The sequence below is a fragment of the Plasmodium vivax genome, chromosome 8 (genome assembly GCF_000002415.2).
Source record: "Plasmodium vivax chromosome 8, whole genome shotgun sequence".
In the NCBI taxonomy this organism is placed as follows: domain Eukaryota; phylum Apicomplexa; class Aconoidasida; order Haemosporida; family Plasmodiidae; genus Plasmodium; species Plasmodium vivax.
Window position 1 is genome coordinate 161,251 of NC_009913.1, and position 15,525 is coordinate 176,775.

General features: G+C 45.9%; 3 protein-coding genes across 3 annotated transcripts, besides 2 other annotated features; all 3 read left to right on the top strand.

Annotated features, from left to right (window-relative positions):
• Nucleotides 1–311: 311 nt before the first annotated feature.
• On the top strand, nt 312–5,834 carry PVX_094340 (hypothetical protein, conserved; the record flags this gene model as incomplete). The annotated part of the gene is made up of 2 exons (XM_001614287.1): nt 312–558; nt 700–5,834. The coding sequence occupies 2 exons, from the start codon at nt 312–314 to the stop codon at nt 5,832–5,834; spliced, it is 5,382 nt and encodes a 1,793-aa protein (XP_001614337.1).
• Nucleotides 5,835–7,290: 1,456 nt separating this feature from the next.
• Nucleotides 7,291–7,337: a microsatellite.
• A 201-nt stretch (nt 7,338–7,538) lies between these two features.
• Nucleotides 7,539–9,295, top strand: PVX_094345 (hypothetical protein, conserved). Its single transcript, XM_001614288.1, has 5 exons — nt 7,539–7,989; nt 8,268–8,348; nt 8,730–8,757; nt 8,878–8,963; nt 9,155–9,295. Exons 1-5 carry the CDS (start codon nt 7,865–7,867, stop codon nt 9,213–9,215), a joined length of 381 nt encoding a protein of 126 aa, XP_001614338.1. The 5' UTR covers nt 7,539–7,864; the 3' UTR covers nt 9,216–9,295.
• A 1,872-nt stretch (nt 9,296–11,167) lies between these two features.
• Nucleotides 11,168–11,187: a microsatellite.
• Nucleotides 11,188–11,374: 187 nt separating this feature from the next.
• PVX_094350 (hypothetical protein, conserved) lies at nt 11,375–15,037 on the top strand (the record flags this gene model as incomplete). Its single annotated transcript, XM_001614289.1, has 1 exon — nt 11,375–15,037. One exon carries the CDS (start codon nt 11,375–11,377, stop codon nt 15,035–15,037), a length of 3,663 nt encoding a protein of 1,220 aa, XP_001614339.1.
• Nucleotides 15,038–15,525: the final 488 nt, after the last annotated feature.

Genomic DNA, 15,525 nt, shown 5'->3' on the forward strand with positions numbered 1-15,525 from the left:
CAAAACGCACAAATGATAAGAAAAAATTGACGCTTTAAATTAATTTCCGCGTAGCAGTCATTTTCCCGTCGAGGTGACCAATTTGCGTATGCATCCCCTCTGAAGTGAAAAGCGGAGGGGCGCGCCCGCACAGCGGAAGTGAACTTTTGCGAAATCCGCATTTGCGTATACTGCATATCAGCACATCAGTTAAAAAAAGGGAAAAGGAAAACGAAGCTGAGGGAACTGCTCCAAATTGTTCCAAGTTGAGCGAAAAAAAGCGACGCACGCGATAAATCCGAACAGCGCGGAACTCGCTGCCCAAATGGACCATGAAAAACAACAACAAGGCCACGAAAAACTGTTACCTTAAGGAACCCTCATGCAACCATGGCAACAATGCCCTAAACAAATGCTCCAGCTACTTTGACATAAGTCAGATTAAACAGTTATACGCACCCCAAAGTGCCAATGGGTATGAACAAATTTTTTCCCCTCCTCGTAAAGCCAAGAAGGCAGGAAGAAAAAGTAAAAAAGAAATATCCAACACTAAGGGCGCCATCCCTTCATTCCACAGTGGTAACGACAAAATGAATTGAACGAATTGAACGAATCGAACGAATCGAACGAGTGAGAAAAGATTTTCCCCCCCTAAATGGGAAAATCGCTAACCCAATTAACACACCCTCATTATACTGCATCTCCCACACCAACCTGCAGACCAGTACCAAAATGACACGAAAACCCCCGTACCTGTAGGAATAGGAGAAAGGAAAAAAATGAAATTTAACGCGCCAAATGAAGATCCCCACTTTTTTTACAGCAATTCGTTTGACCAAACGCCCAGAAAGCACTTCTCATTTAACGACGCGGACCCCCAAAATGAAGAATCCCCAAACCTCTATAATCCAAGCGGCAGTGTTAGAAAAGGTGCCAACAAAAAGGCGATTAGCAGAAACGCTTCATTAAACAAATACGATTTTATTAGATTTGTTTGTTCTCCGACCAAAAAGAGCGTCGATAATAGAAGCGCAAAGTGTGATAGTGAAAGGGGCACCCCGGCGAAAAATGGAACCACTGGAAATGCAGCCAAAAATGACCGCAAAAAAGGAGCAAAATATGGCGAACACACTGCCGCTAACATGGGCTCTACGAATGACCCCAAAAGAGTCGTAAAAAATTACCCCCAATGGGAAAATATTTTCGATCCGAAAAATGACCCTAAAAATGGAGCCAAAAATGACCACAAAAATTACCCCCAAAATGACCGCAAAAAAGGCGGAAACTACGGTGAACACACTGCCGCTAACGTGGGCTCTACGAATGACCCCAAAGGAGTCGTAAAAAATTACCCCCAATGGGAAAATATTTTCGACCCGAAAAGGGACGCTCAGAATGCCTCCAAAACCGACCAAAAGTTTGACCCCCAAAATGATCGCAAAAAAGGCGGAAACTACGGCGAACACACTGCCACTAGCATAGGCTCTACGAATGACCCCAAAGGAGCCGTAAACAACTACCCCAAATGGGAAAATATTTTCGATCCGAAAAGGCACCCACAGAATGCCTCCAAAATCGACCAAAAGTTTGACCCCCAAAATGACCGCAAAAAAGGCGGAAACTACGGCGAACACACTGCCGCTAACGTGGGCTATACGAATGACCCCAAAGGAGTCGTAAACAATTATCCCCAGTGGGACCAATTTTTTGACCCAACAAGGGAGCACCAGAGTGCCTCAAAAACGGAACAAAATTTTCACCCCCAAAGTGACCTCAAAGGAGGTGTATTATATGCCCAAAATGTTACCCAGAACAATGACTCAAAGAATGACGCAAAAGGGGCCCATAACAGTTGCCCCCAATGGAACCAATTTTTTCAGCCAACAAGGGAGCACCAGAGTACCTCAAAAACGGAACAAATTTTTTACCCCCAAAGTGACCTCAAAGGAGGGGTAGTGTATGCCCAAAAAAAAGCCCAAAGCAACGACGCAAAGAATGACGCAAAAGGAACCCAAAACAGTTGCCCCCAATGGGACCAATTTTTTGACCCAAGAAGGGACCCGCAGAATGCCCTCAGAACGAACCAAATGTTTGACCCCCAAAGTGACTTCAAAGGAGGGGTAGTGTATGCCCAAAATGTCACCCACAACAATGACGCAAAGATTTACGCAAAGTGTGCCACCTTTCGTGTCACAAAGAGTTATCCGCAAAATGACCCAAAGTGGGATCCCAAAAATGCCCCCAAAACGGACCCTCAAAATGAGTCGATTTTTGATCCCAAAAGGGGTGCAAACTGCGGCGAACGCGTTGGCACAAATGGGGCCACTAACGATGACACGGGGGAAGACCCCCAAAGTGGCATAAAAAATTGGCCAAAAAATGACCTCCAAAGTGACATAAAAAGTTGCCCAAAAAATGACCCCCAAAATGGCATAAATAATGGTCCAAATAACTACCCCCAGAGTGGCATAAATAATGGCCCAAAAAGTTACCCCCAGAGAGGCATAAATAATGACCCCCAAAATGACCTCAAAACGAGTCAACATTTTCCCCTACAAAATGCCTCCCAAAGTGGCATAAAAAATTGCCCAAATAACTACCCCCCAAACGGCGCTAGTAACTCCCCCCCAAATGACCCGCACGATGGCAGCAACCAAAGCAGCGGGAACTCGCAGGAGAGCACCCCCCAGAACGGGGCGCAGAACAACGGACTGATCGACCTGGATAGCCACGACTCCATCGACCGACTCAGTAGAAACTTTTTCATAAACAACAAAAAGATTTTCCTTACGCACTTTCGAAAAGATAAGGAGGCACACATTACACGTGCCAGCAGTCATGCGCATAGCAGTGGTGGGAACGTTCCTCTCCGTTACGAAACCCCCGAAGGGGGCAGGAACGAAGGAAAAAATGAACACAGCAAATGGGGGGAAAATGCTGAAGGGGTAACCCCATGTGGTGAAACTTCGCAGTGGGGCCTTTTTGCAAAAGGGAATTCCCCGCATTTTGAGGACTACATTCAGAGGGGGGAGAAAAGCGGCGGAGTGGAAAACTGCAGTAGGGGTAGTTACTACAGTGGGTGGAATCACCGCATTGGGGAGAACCAAACCGCACATGACGACTGCCACGAAGATGACGAGCACCATAATCACGACGCACGCTACTCCGAGGAAGAGCCAGCTGACGGCAGCAACTTCCTACAAGACATGAACTCCTTTGTGCGCAAAAACTGCAACGTGACAAAATCGCTGTACAGCCACCTGGACGTCCCCTACAATGGCAGCAAGGCAGAAATTAAAAAGGCGTATAAGGAAAAAATAAAGGTGCACCACCCAGATAAAGGAGGAAGCATAAACAAGTTCCTCCAACTGAAACTCTCATATGACATCCTAACGAACGATAAAAAGAGAAAAATGTATGACAAATATGGGCATAGCATATTAGAATTATTAGTCAGCGAAAAATTTCAAAACTATGAGATATGCTCATCGGAAGAAGAAAATTGTGAAAACGAAATTGATGAGGAAAATTTAAAAGTGTACGATTTGTTTGTCCAAAAGTACAACAACACATCGTACCTACACAATTTAAGCGATTTAAAAATGGATAGCTATCAGTATAACGATTTTCAAAAATTAATTTTCCATTTTTTTAATGACGAAAATCCCATGTTCAAGAATACCTTCCATTTATTCCCCGCGTACTCCCCGGCGGTCCCTCCGTATAGGAGGAAAAAGGCGAACCAGCGAAAAGCAGATAAAAAGAGGGCAGCCGAGAAAGGGGCGGGTGAAGAGGCGGAAAAAGAGGCAAATAAACAGGCGAATAAACAGGCAGATATAGGAAAAATTCCCCGCTTGGAATTTCCCAGCAGCTTGGAGAACTCCCCTAATCGGTCTGCCCGAACGAATGAGCTTCTCAGCCCCGCAGGCAGTTCCACCTCTCGAAATGACTCCCCCTCAAATTGCAGCGAAACGAAGGAAAGCTCAATTTACGATGTACTGAACGCAGGACATGTCACTAACCTGTTTAACGAAATGGACGACGATTTTAAATACTTTTACAAAAAATGCATCGTTCATAAAATAGAGGAATCAGAACAGGCTAACAACGCCAGGTATGGCAAAAAAGGGGCCACAAAAAGTGTAAGCCGACGGGATGGCCATCACGTGGAGGGGGAGGCCAACGGGGATGATGCCTCCACCCCAGTGAAGGAACATACCCACCACCCGGCGAAGGAACATACCCACCACCCGGCGAAGGAACATACCCACCACCCGGCGAAGGAACATACCCACCACCCGGCGAAGGAACATACCCACCACCCGGCGAAGGAACATACCCACCACCCGGCGAAGGAACATACCCACCACCCGGCGAAGGAACATGTAGAGCGCCCCTTCGAACAGCCCTCCTACGATGAAGATGCCGCCACCCCCCTAGCGCAGTGCCAACTCTCCCAGGAAAAACACACCTCCAACCGCCGCAGCCGAAACGAAGAAACCGCCCACTCCTTCCGGGACATCCAGACCTCCCCCATTGCGTACAAAATTATAAACGAAAATGATGAGAGGCACATAGCCGAGTTTTACAGGTGGTTTGAATTATTTTTCAGCCACCACCAGGGGGCGCACCCGGAGAGCGAAGCGGCTAACGAAGCGGAGTATGAAACGACCAACGAAACCGCGAACGAAGTAGCTAACCACGCAACCCAAGGCGACCGCCGCATTTGTAGCGATGTGCCCCCCGGGACACAAGAAGAAACACATTCAGCGCAAACTGACGTAGCGGATGTAGAAATCAACTCGGAGCCATTTAGAACGTTTCAATACTGTGCAGAGAAATTCTGCGCCTTTGGGCAGACGCTGCGTAGCAGTAATGACACCCCGAATGGGCGAGTAAATGGGGATGCCCCAAACGGGCGGAGCCCCGCAAGATTTGCACATAACAGCGGCAAAACGGAACATTGTAATGGCGGTAAAACGAAACACTTTAATGGCGACAAACCTAGCAGACCGCGAGAAGAAAAGGCGCACAGAGGAACCCCCCCGCGCAGCAGCGCCAAAGCGGAAGACAACCACCTGACAGTCAACATTGAAGAAAAATATGGCTTCAATTTGCTGAAAAAAAGTGAACAAAAAATTAAAGACATAACGCACGATTTTAATTACATATATATAGGAAGTAACATGATGAAGAAAAACAAATTTATCCTTTTCGTAAAAGAAGAAAGTATAAAAAAATTTTTAAAAATTAAACTGCTCATCGAGAAAATTAAAAAAAAATCAAATTTGAAACTCATATCCGCATTCGAAAAGGAAATAGAAAAAAACATAAAACACATGGAATATATTTTACTCCTGACAACACACAGGGATGAATTTCTTCCCCTTAACGATTTTTACCTGCTTGACAGAAATGCTTTTGCAAAAGAGCTTTATTGCATACCCATATATGTAAAAAAGAACAGCATAAGCAGACCAACGCATTTTCACATCAGGTGGATTGTATACACCATACAGTCGCTCATTTTTTTTAATTTTTTTTTTAAAAAAGTGAATAAGTATATGTGTGCCTTCCCCTTCTTTAATTACAAGTATAATTTACTCAAACATTTTTTGGGCCATGAGGAGAAAGCCAATAGCATCCACCATCAGGTAAAAAATTTTTACATTTTTTTCCAGCAGTACATCCTCAAGAATAAGCACCACTATTTGAAGTACTTTCCGCACTCTATCATCGTGCACTTAAAAAATGACGCATCGCAAGATGACCAGAGTAAGAAGCCCGTGCGAGTAAATATGTCCTCCATTTTGGTGCTCACCTCGAACAAGCATACACCCTCCGCGGAGTGGTAGCCACGGATGGGTGCATCATTTGTAGCGGTGTAATGTGTGTACACGCAGGTGCAGGCGAAGCGGACAAAATGGGTTTGCACCACGCACCCGCCAAAAGTATGCTGAGCTCCGTAGAAGTATTGCCCGCCGATCGGCTTCCCCCCTTCGTACACACTTCTGCCGTCTGCCCATTTCCTTTGGGGCACTTTGCTGTACATCCCTTTGTTATGCCCACCCACTTTGTGAGCAAATTCGCCTCCCCATTTTTGTTACCATATTACCAGGTGGAAGAATAGTTGGCGTGCCTGATGGGCGACGCGGCTATCCACCACTTTGTCATTTGATTATTTTTCCCACTTCCCCGCTAACTATCATTTGCATTTCACTGCCCCCCTTTTTTTTTTTTATGATGATGCCAAAAAGGGCGAACCTTAAAAACTCTTTGTTTAATGATGAGAAATGGGGTCTCCCCAATTCCCCCATGGAGATTCACCCCCCAGTTTGCACGCACACGTTGACGTACAAATGTGCTACGCGTACTTTTTTAATGCCATGACGTTTTTACACGCTCATTGGTGTTGCCCCTCCAGGTTCAGTCTACCACAGCTCAGCAGCTGAAGCTGCCAATACCACCATTTTTACAACCCAAGTTACCACTACCACCATTTTTAACCGTTGCCAAAAATTGCAATGTCGATGCTTCCACCCCCCATGAACGAATCAGTTGCGCGTTCCAAAAATGAGTAAATGTTAACGTTAAGGTTAAACGGATTGACATAATGAAATACCCTTTTGTGTGATTCGTCAGAGTGCCCCACCGCACCCGTGCTGCCTCACCTCGCAGTGTACACGTGATACAGTTTCGTCCGCCCATCCACAGCCGCTCAAACGAAACCACACGTTTAAGTGGTACCCTCTAACGGATGCGTCATCAATTTTGGCATGTTCCTCATCTCACCCCGTCCGCAAAAAGAAGGATGGAAAATGCTTATACATTTCACCTATCCGCTAACAGACGGAAAAGCTTCCTACGCCAAACGCATAACTCAGCAGCGAAGGAACCTACCACACCTTTACCCGTATGCATGTGATGGAGCTCACGTAGGATGCGAGAAACGCGTTGAAGTTTACTCATTCGGGGAATCACATCCTCACAACATTATACAATTCAACACGTCTCCACTCATTTGTTGAGGATGTTCCTTTTATATACCCCTTGCACGCACTACCCGTAACAGTATCTCCCCCCCCAAAAAAGAGACGCTTTTCCCCCCTACCGGGATATAATCACGTATATTCTACTGCTTACCCCCTGCGTGTGCCATTTTTTCTAAAATTTCGAGGCCAAGCTGGGAAGAGCCAAAATGGGGGTAACCCCAATTCTAGGGGGGAAACTAACCGGGACGCCGACCGCAAGGGCGGGAAAGGCAAAAACAGCCCCCCCAAGTAGTCCCCAAACTAACCACAAATCAAAAGGGTAAGGAAAAAAGCAAATGCGCAAAAATAAAAATAAAAATAAAATACTATCACTGCCAACATTGTCAAATTGTTGAACAGCGAAAAGGTCAAAAAAAAAAACTGGTGAATCAAATAGGAAAGCCAAAACGTGGCAAAAAAAAAAAAAAAAAATCACCAAATCAGAAATAAAAAGGCAGAATGGTAAGTGACGAATGGCAAAGGCCAAATGACAATCGCCGAATGACGAACAGAAAAAAAACAAACATTACTGTAAGGAATACGGAGGTGACGCAGATGAGCAGATAAGCAGATGGCGTAAAATGCCAAACGAAAGGCTTCCCAAAACGCAGCAGAAAAAGCATTTTTCCTCACTTGTACGAGTGACGCATATTCAAAACGTATTTGATGCCTCGTGACTGGCGATTCTTGTGTGATTAGAAAAACACCCCTGATGCGCGGACCAGCAAACATCAAACCCTCAAGGCAACAGATGAGCAAAATAACTTTATAATGAAAATTGTTTAACCCTGTTTTGGTAACCTCCTCTAACACATTTTCAACAGCTTTTTTTTTTTTTTTTTTTTGTTTCAAAAATGAGCCAATCAAATAAAAAAATCACCAAGGCCAAGATAGAAGGCATAAAGAGCGCCGACCTGGAGGTATTCAAGAGTTCCTTAATTCCCTTTAACGCCACAGTGGAGAAGTACACGGAAAAGGAGTAAGCCCCCATGTAGATACTAGCTTCGCTGCTTGCAGGACGCGTCAGCATATGCTTATATATTTACGTACATGCTTGTGCAATCCTGCGGCTGTCCCCTGCACTTGCCCTCACCAGCAACACGCACATGTGTACTTGTGCCCATTAGCAAAGAGATCCACCACAACATAGCAGTTGCATCATTATACGGAGTAGAACCCTTTCTGCCGCTCAACTTCCACCCCCTTTGTACCATCTCATTTTTGCCTTTTTCCCCCCCATCACCTTTCCCTTTGCAGCGAAACAGCCATAGTGACATTCAAGGCGGGCATAGAAAAGAAGCACCTAGACGGAATTGGAAAATACACCGTTAAGCCCATGTAAGTAGCTTTGCGGGGGGTTTCATAGACACCTCCTATTGCTCGGATGTGCCTGTTTGTATGATTAGACGATTGCATGGTTGCACAATTGCGCCTGTGTTTATGTAGTGGTGCTACGCATGGTTGTCTCTCAAACGTTAAGACGTGGCCCACGGCACATTCACGCATTATACATACGGAGAACTCAGGGCAAGGGCGCCATCGCAGGGCAGCGATAATTGATTGAAAATTTGGCCGCTTCGTACGAACGGGGCTGATCTTTCAGCGCACCATCCCTTTTCCCGTTTAGTTATGCCTCCGTGGATGTGCTTAAATGTACACATGTATGTACACACATGTATACACGTGTATGTTTTTTTTTTTTCTCTCCACTTTTCCCAGGGAATTCGAAGGCGAGTCCGGCGACCAAGTACAGTCCCACCGCGCATGCCAGCGCTCCATCACCCCCTTTCGAGGCAACGGCATAAACGGAAAATATCCTGCATCGAACCCTCCCTCCTTTTATTTTTTTTTCTTTCCCTTTTTGTAGAACCTGAGAAAGCGGAACACGAATTTTATTTGCGATCGGATTGTGGTAGATGAGCATGACATTATCAAGTTTTTCCTCAACACCACGTAAGGCACAAGCGGACAGCACGCCGCTTCGGACAGCAGTTAACCTTAGGGGGGCGAGACAAATGCCAACCTGGGAACTGCGTAGTGAAAGGCGAAATTCTCGCCTTGTTAATAAGCTCCTCCTTTTTCCATCGCTGTGCTTACTCCTCACCCATTACTTTTATTTTATTTTTTTTTTTTTTTCCGCGCAGGCTCATCGCGCCCGTTATATTTGTCCTACTGAGTCTCCTGATATTCTTTTCAATTTTCTGATGGACCCATGATTATGCGAGATGGCGTAAATCGCCCCTTTTTTTTATCACCACCCCAAAGCTGCAACGTGTATGTCTATGTGTATGTCTATGTGTATGTCTGTATGTCTATATATCTACACGTATGCGTGTTTTTTTTTTTTTTTTTTTTTTTTTTTCCTTCCCCTTTTTTTTGGAGACACATATCCCACCCTGTTTCATGTCCTCACGTTTTTATAACATGTAACAACACCCTCCACGTAAAAATTGTATCATTTTGAATCATATTCGACGTTGTCCTGCTGGCACTTTCCTGTACGAGCGGAAAATGTGCCAACTGTTTGACGAGTTGCGAATGGGCAGTCTCAAAGAAGCACACACAGGGGGTAACGCTTTCGTTTAATTTGTTGCCCACTGAAAAAGTCTAAATCAAATCATGTGGCAGGAAAAAAAATGAACGAGGTGAACCGAGTGACTCTTCCAGAGAAGCATAATGGCACCACCCCATTTGGTGGAAATCCCCAACGCGTCACCATCATCATAACCCTGTTTAGGCGCAAACAGTTTACCCCTTTCGAAATGACCTTCTGAGAGAGAAGTGAAACACACGAAATGCAGATTTGCGTCCAATTAAGTCTACTACATCTGTTTCACACTGAACGTGTTGGCCACTCGACCGTCTCCCATTTGGACCTTCCACGGTAACGCATTTTTATTTTTTAATTATTTAACTTGTTCCCCTTCTTCCGCTTCCTTTTCCGCTTCTCTCCCTCCATCGTTTAACTGTGAAAAACGCTTCTGCTCATAAGGCACACACTTTGGGGGAGGGAAAAAACTCACTCATAAACAATTTAAAGCGTTATGGTTAGCCAAAGGAGTCCCCTTACATCTGCCGTTTCGTTTGAGTGGAATCTTCCACTTTGTTAGTCATCAAATTGGTTCGAGGAAAAAACAATTCGTACGTAATTTAAAAGGCGCAAAATGGCCAATACGTATGACACCAACCCGTTGAGTTTCAACCCTCGCAGTTGTCTTTAGATGGATGAACGGAGTTGGGCCAAGTGAATACGCCAAGCTGGCCCCTCCGAACCTTGCGCATGTGTATACACGAATTAGTACAATTAAAACATTTTGGTGATTCGTTTTGCCGTTCTTTTTCCATTTCTTTCGGTTTTTTTTTTTTTTTTTTTTACACCATTCGCATACCCATTTGAGGAAACATTTGGTGCGCTAATTCACACACGCATTTTTTTTTTTTCCCCCCTTCATCTTCTCCCCAATTCGGTAGTGATACCAACGCGGAGACCAACTAAATGGCTCTGTTTTATTAAAAGCTATACATAGTAATTCAATTTTTTGTTCGCCTCATTTCTGCTCACTTTTTATTTTGCTGGTCGGACGGGTATTCCAAAGCGCATGTGTGTACACACTTCAGTATGCACATGCGTATGCCCGTGCGCATACGGCTCGCTTTAAACATATGCACTATGGTGATCATTTTTTTTTATAAAATGTCACCTGCTTTGCTGTCTTTCTTAGGAGTCCATACACGTGCATGTTATTTTCCCCCTTCACATAGTGCGAAACGGCTATTTTTGCCTCCCCCATCACTTAACCCGGCTCCCACATCTGGGGGAAATGGGGTGGGGTATTCCCAGCGAGTAACAGCGCGTCTACCACTGAGTGTTCAACTTCTCCTCAACGCTTTAAACATTTGAGAGGCCCTCCTTTCAGCATTTTCAAAATTGTTAAGGAGAAAATGTGTGCAAATTTTTTTCCCCTCCTTTTTATGCCCTCATAAGTCTGCATTCGAGTCCCATGCCGAGTTCGTTTCGCTTCTTTATTTTTCTTCTTCCTTGTCCGACCACGGCGTTGCGTAGCTTAGCTTGAATCATGCCTCTTCAATTCGATGTGATAATCAGGCCGCGCAATTTGCAGGAGCTGCTCCTCGATGCTCCACGAGATGGCTCCCTGCGCGTGTGCGCGTCCGCACTTGTGTGACTGCACCCCACCCCCCTAACTGCATATGTTGTTACTCCGTTTTTTTAAGCCTATACATGTGTATACCTCGTTTGTAAGTGGTGCGTAAAGAGATAGCCACCAGGACGATTCAGCCGCCTCTCCACGACGCCTTCATTACCCCCCCCTCTCCACACCGCCTTCATTACACCTCTCTACAAAATGGAGAACCCCGTGAGGCACTCGGTGGACATAAAGTCGGAAGACTTCGTCGTCCTGATTTCGCTCCAAAACCTGCAGACCTTCATCATGATAGGGTACACAGCCGTGAACAAAGACCACCTGAATTTCGACTTCTCCTACTTATGGGCCCTCTGCATCGGGACGGGCCTCTTCATATACTCCCTCATCAGCTTTGTACTCATAAGATCCCTAGCACTGTCAAAAATAGACATAGGCAAATACGTCCTGGAGCTGCTATTCAGTTTGAGTATAATCGCCACATGTTCACTCTCCATAATAATTGACTCTTTCAAAATAGCCAACATGCAGTTGCTTTTTTTTTCGTTCGCTTTAACGGGCTATGCCTACTACAATTTGATGAGCCTCTTCTTTTTCTGCACACTGGTAGGAATGACCATTCAGTACAATTTAAGTTTCACTGGGTTCAGAGCGCATTCGACTTCTTTCTTCTTTTTAGATATGCTATCTTACCTAGTGCAAATGATAGGAGGGAACATCCTCTACTTTCGCATGTACGAGCTGTGTACCCTAATCGTCATTTCGAAGAGGAACCCCTGCAAGTATGTTGTCGCATCGAAGGAAGTGAAACAAGTGGAGAAGCAAATTTTCTCTTCTTTATTTAATTCTTACATGTGCATCAAGTCCAAAACTTATTCAGATTTAACCTGCACTAATGATCTGTTAAATAAAGACAGTCAATCTGTTGTCGGTAGGGATACGAACCCTAAGTGGAACTCCCCCATTGGTACTTCCTACCAGGATAAGGTCAATCATACGAAGAAGTTACTCCTTCGGAGGGGAAAACGGGACAAACGCTACCCCAAAGGGGGAGGGGGAGCTCGACTAACATGTGCAAAACATAGTGCCTACCATAATAGCCGAAGTCTTGCCAACTGTGCCAGTAAGAATACCCCCATTTGCACAACTAACTTTAGGATATCTAACACCCTTTCACTTAAAAATCATTTCAACCCTAACCTAACCTTAGAAGCGTCTCCCCCCGTTTGTAAAAAATGCGTTTCGGAAAAGAATAGCCATAAGGATAATGAGTACAAAAACGGGGAAGAGAGAAAAAAAGCAAAACGTGGTATCAAGTCGGGCACTGCAAACAAGTCTAACCAGTTGGGCAACCACGGGGGGGACGCTACGCAGGTGGCTAATCCTACCTACAGAACTACTTCCCACGGGGGGGACGCAACCCAGGTGGCTTATCCTACCTACAGAACTACTTCCCACGGGGGGGACGCAACGCAGGTGGATAGTCCTACCCACCCAACTACCTCCCATGGGGGGAACAACTCGTCGAGCGGGCACCCCCAAGACGACGAAGTGCTCATCCCCATTAGGGGAACCAACGCCACTAACGATGCAGCCGCCACCTACAACTCGAACGCTAGTTGGATCAAAACCGCTGCGGTTATTGACGTGTCTGTGGAGGGGAAGCAGAAAAAGGGGGGACATCAAACGTTCGCGGGCAATCCCGTAAATTCATCCGCTAATTTCCCATCGGACAAGAAACCTTCCTACAACTCGCACCGCAACGGAGGTACTCCCCCCCCAAATGAACAACTCAGGTACTACGCCTGCCCCTGCTACCAGACCCACTCCAGCGGATCGTCCCTCAGTGAGGTGCCCTCGGGACAAACGACGAAGCGGAAAAATAGTGCGCACAACTCGGTTGAAGGGGGAAACCCCAAAATGGATAATCAGCAAAGTCGCCGCGTGAGTAACAAGCGGGTAGATGGCGCAACGGGTGAGGAACATGACCACCCAAGTGACCCCCCCGCAGATAACCCAAATGGAAACTCCAACACCTACCACTGCAATGTGATGGCGTGTAGTTATAGTATAATAAAAGGCACACACAATGGGAGTACGCCCAGTGGAGGGAGACAGGGCGATAGGTCCTCTCGAGCGGTAGGGGCTCAACGGGTCGAAATCGGCGAAATGGAGGTCATCCCTCGAGGGGGAAATTCGATCCAAGCGTACCCCCGCGGGAGAAGGCCCTCTGCGCACAGTAACTGCACGGATCACCTGGGCGATGAAAGTCGCCAAAGTGAAAGCAAATTCGAGTCCACGTCAAACGAGGACGCGTCGGACACGCTGGAGAGGACACTGCCTGAAAGGGAGCAATCGCATGGGCTAAGCCAACCCACGCGGGGTGAGGCAAACCTATCTGGCGAGGCAAACCCATCGGACGAGCCAATCCCATCGGATGAGGCAAACCTATTGGAGGTATACCGAGGGGCCCAACCAAACGACCACAACGCCCCGGCGAGCTGCAAAAAGGAAACCCATTTTCACAAAAAGCTCCCCCTGCGCAAGTCCAAAAGCTCGCTACACACAAACCAGTGGGGCGAAAATCCCCCGCACAGACACCCCTCGCGCAGCAGCAACAACACCAAGCTGATCACCTTCACAAACAAGGAGTTGCGCGCCACCTCAAAAAAGGAGTTGCAAAATGGAAGCAACAGCAACTCGAATTGCAAGTACAGCAAAAAAAACGCATCAAGGCAGCACGAAATATTAGACAAAATTGTGCAACTGGACATCAGCAATCAGGACCAAAAAAATAAAAAAAAAGGCAAAAATAAAGACGCGTCGTCGTTATCCTCGTCGTCCTTACCGCCGCTATCGCAATCGCCGCTATCTCCTCCAATGGCCTCCCCGATAGGAAGAAAAAAAATTTACTTTGCGAAAAAAAAGAAAAAAAAATACACGTCAATCTTTCTGGAAAATCCAAAGGTACAATATTTATTTGTGCACATTCCACAGTATTTCAAACACATCTTCGACATGACGAAGAAAATATTTTTCGATTTAAAAAAAAAAAAAGTGCTCATGCAAAACGCAACTTGGAAAAATAAAATATTCATCCCTGAAAGGGACCCACTAGGGTTATTCAAAAACGCAAACCTAGAAAAGTGGTACGTGTCCTGGATGGACGAGTTTAACAGAAATATTATCTCCAAAACTTACTACATAGCCATCTACCTCATCATGTATATAATTACCCTAGACTTTATAACAGCATATAAATTGTACTACACAACAACGAGGAGGAAGATAAACGGGGCCTTAATCACTCAACACAGTTACCTGCGCTACTACTTCTTCAAATCGATCGTCAACACGGCTGTGTATCTCCTCTACATACTCTTTTTAACATTTAAAATACGAAAGGATCCCACTTATAATGTTAAGCGGTATTATTTTGTTACCCTTCTGTTGTGTTTAGTCAAACTCATCATATCGTCTTTAGACATTTACGTGGCCATCACCTCGCTCGATTACTTCATCAGCCCCTACTACGTGTACATATACATCCATATGCTGATCGTGCAGACGTCCATTTTGTTACTAGTTAGATACCCTACACATTACCTGCTATTTTTTCTGTATATGATTTGCTTCACTTCGTTATACTGGTGCTTTTCCATCCACAAATGCTTTATGGAATTTATTTTCATCGTCGCTTGTGTTTCTTTTACCATTATTTATTCTTATGTGCTTTGCTCCAGGACGGTGGAGATCAATCGGCGCATTTTGTTTTCCAAGTATGAGCTGCCCTACCTCTTGTACCTCAAGGAGATTGCCGGGTGCCTCAGCAGGCGCCGCTCCCAGGGGGAAGCGCCGCCATGATGGAAGTGGCCACCATACGGGGAGTCACCGCCATACGGGAAATCACCGCCATAAGGGAAATCACCGCCATACGGGAAATCACCGCGTGGCGCACCTGACAGGGGGGTTTATCAGAGTTGTTCAAGTTGGGGTGAGCCCAACGGATGTGAACTGAGGAGAGATTAAACGAGTAGAGATGCACCGATTCGAGATCGACCCCTCCGAGATAAAGCGAATCCAGATGAACCCATTCGAGATGACCTCCCCACCTCTGTCGCCCCACGCCACCCCCATGCGCGCTTGTTTTGGTTACACCTTGGTTCCCGTTCTGGCGGTCCCCACGCACACACACACCTTCCACCGGAGTCCCGAAGGGAAACATATTTGAAGACCTTCCATTCGGCCTCCCCCGTTTGTGCATTTCCCCGCGCGTGGGGTTAACTGCTAGGTGGCTACGGCGGCCTCCAATTATTTGGCCTCATTTGTAAACCCGCTTTTTTGACCGCCTT

Excerpts from the sequence above, each read along its gene's own strand:
- PVX_094345 (XM_001614288.1), top strand. The coding sequence starts at position 7,865 with ATGAGCCAATCAAATAAAAAAATCACCAAGGCCAAGATAGAAGGCATA. Across the intron at positions 7,990-8,267 it reads GAGAAGTACACGGAAAAGGA|CGAAACAGCCATAGTGACAT; the intron begins GTAAGCCCCCAT and ends TTCCCTTTGCAG. Across the intron at positions 8,964-9,154 it reads AAGTTTTTCCTCAACACCAC|GCTCATCGCGCCCGTTATAT; the intron begins GTAAGGCACAAG and ends TTTTCCGCGCAG.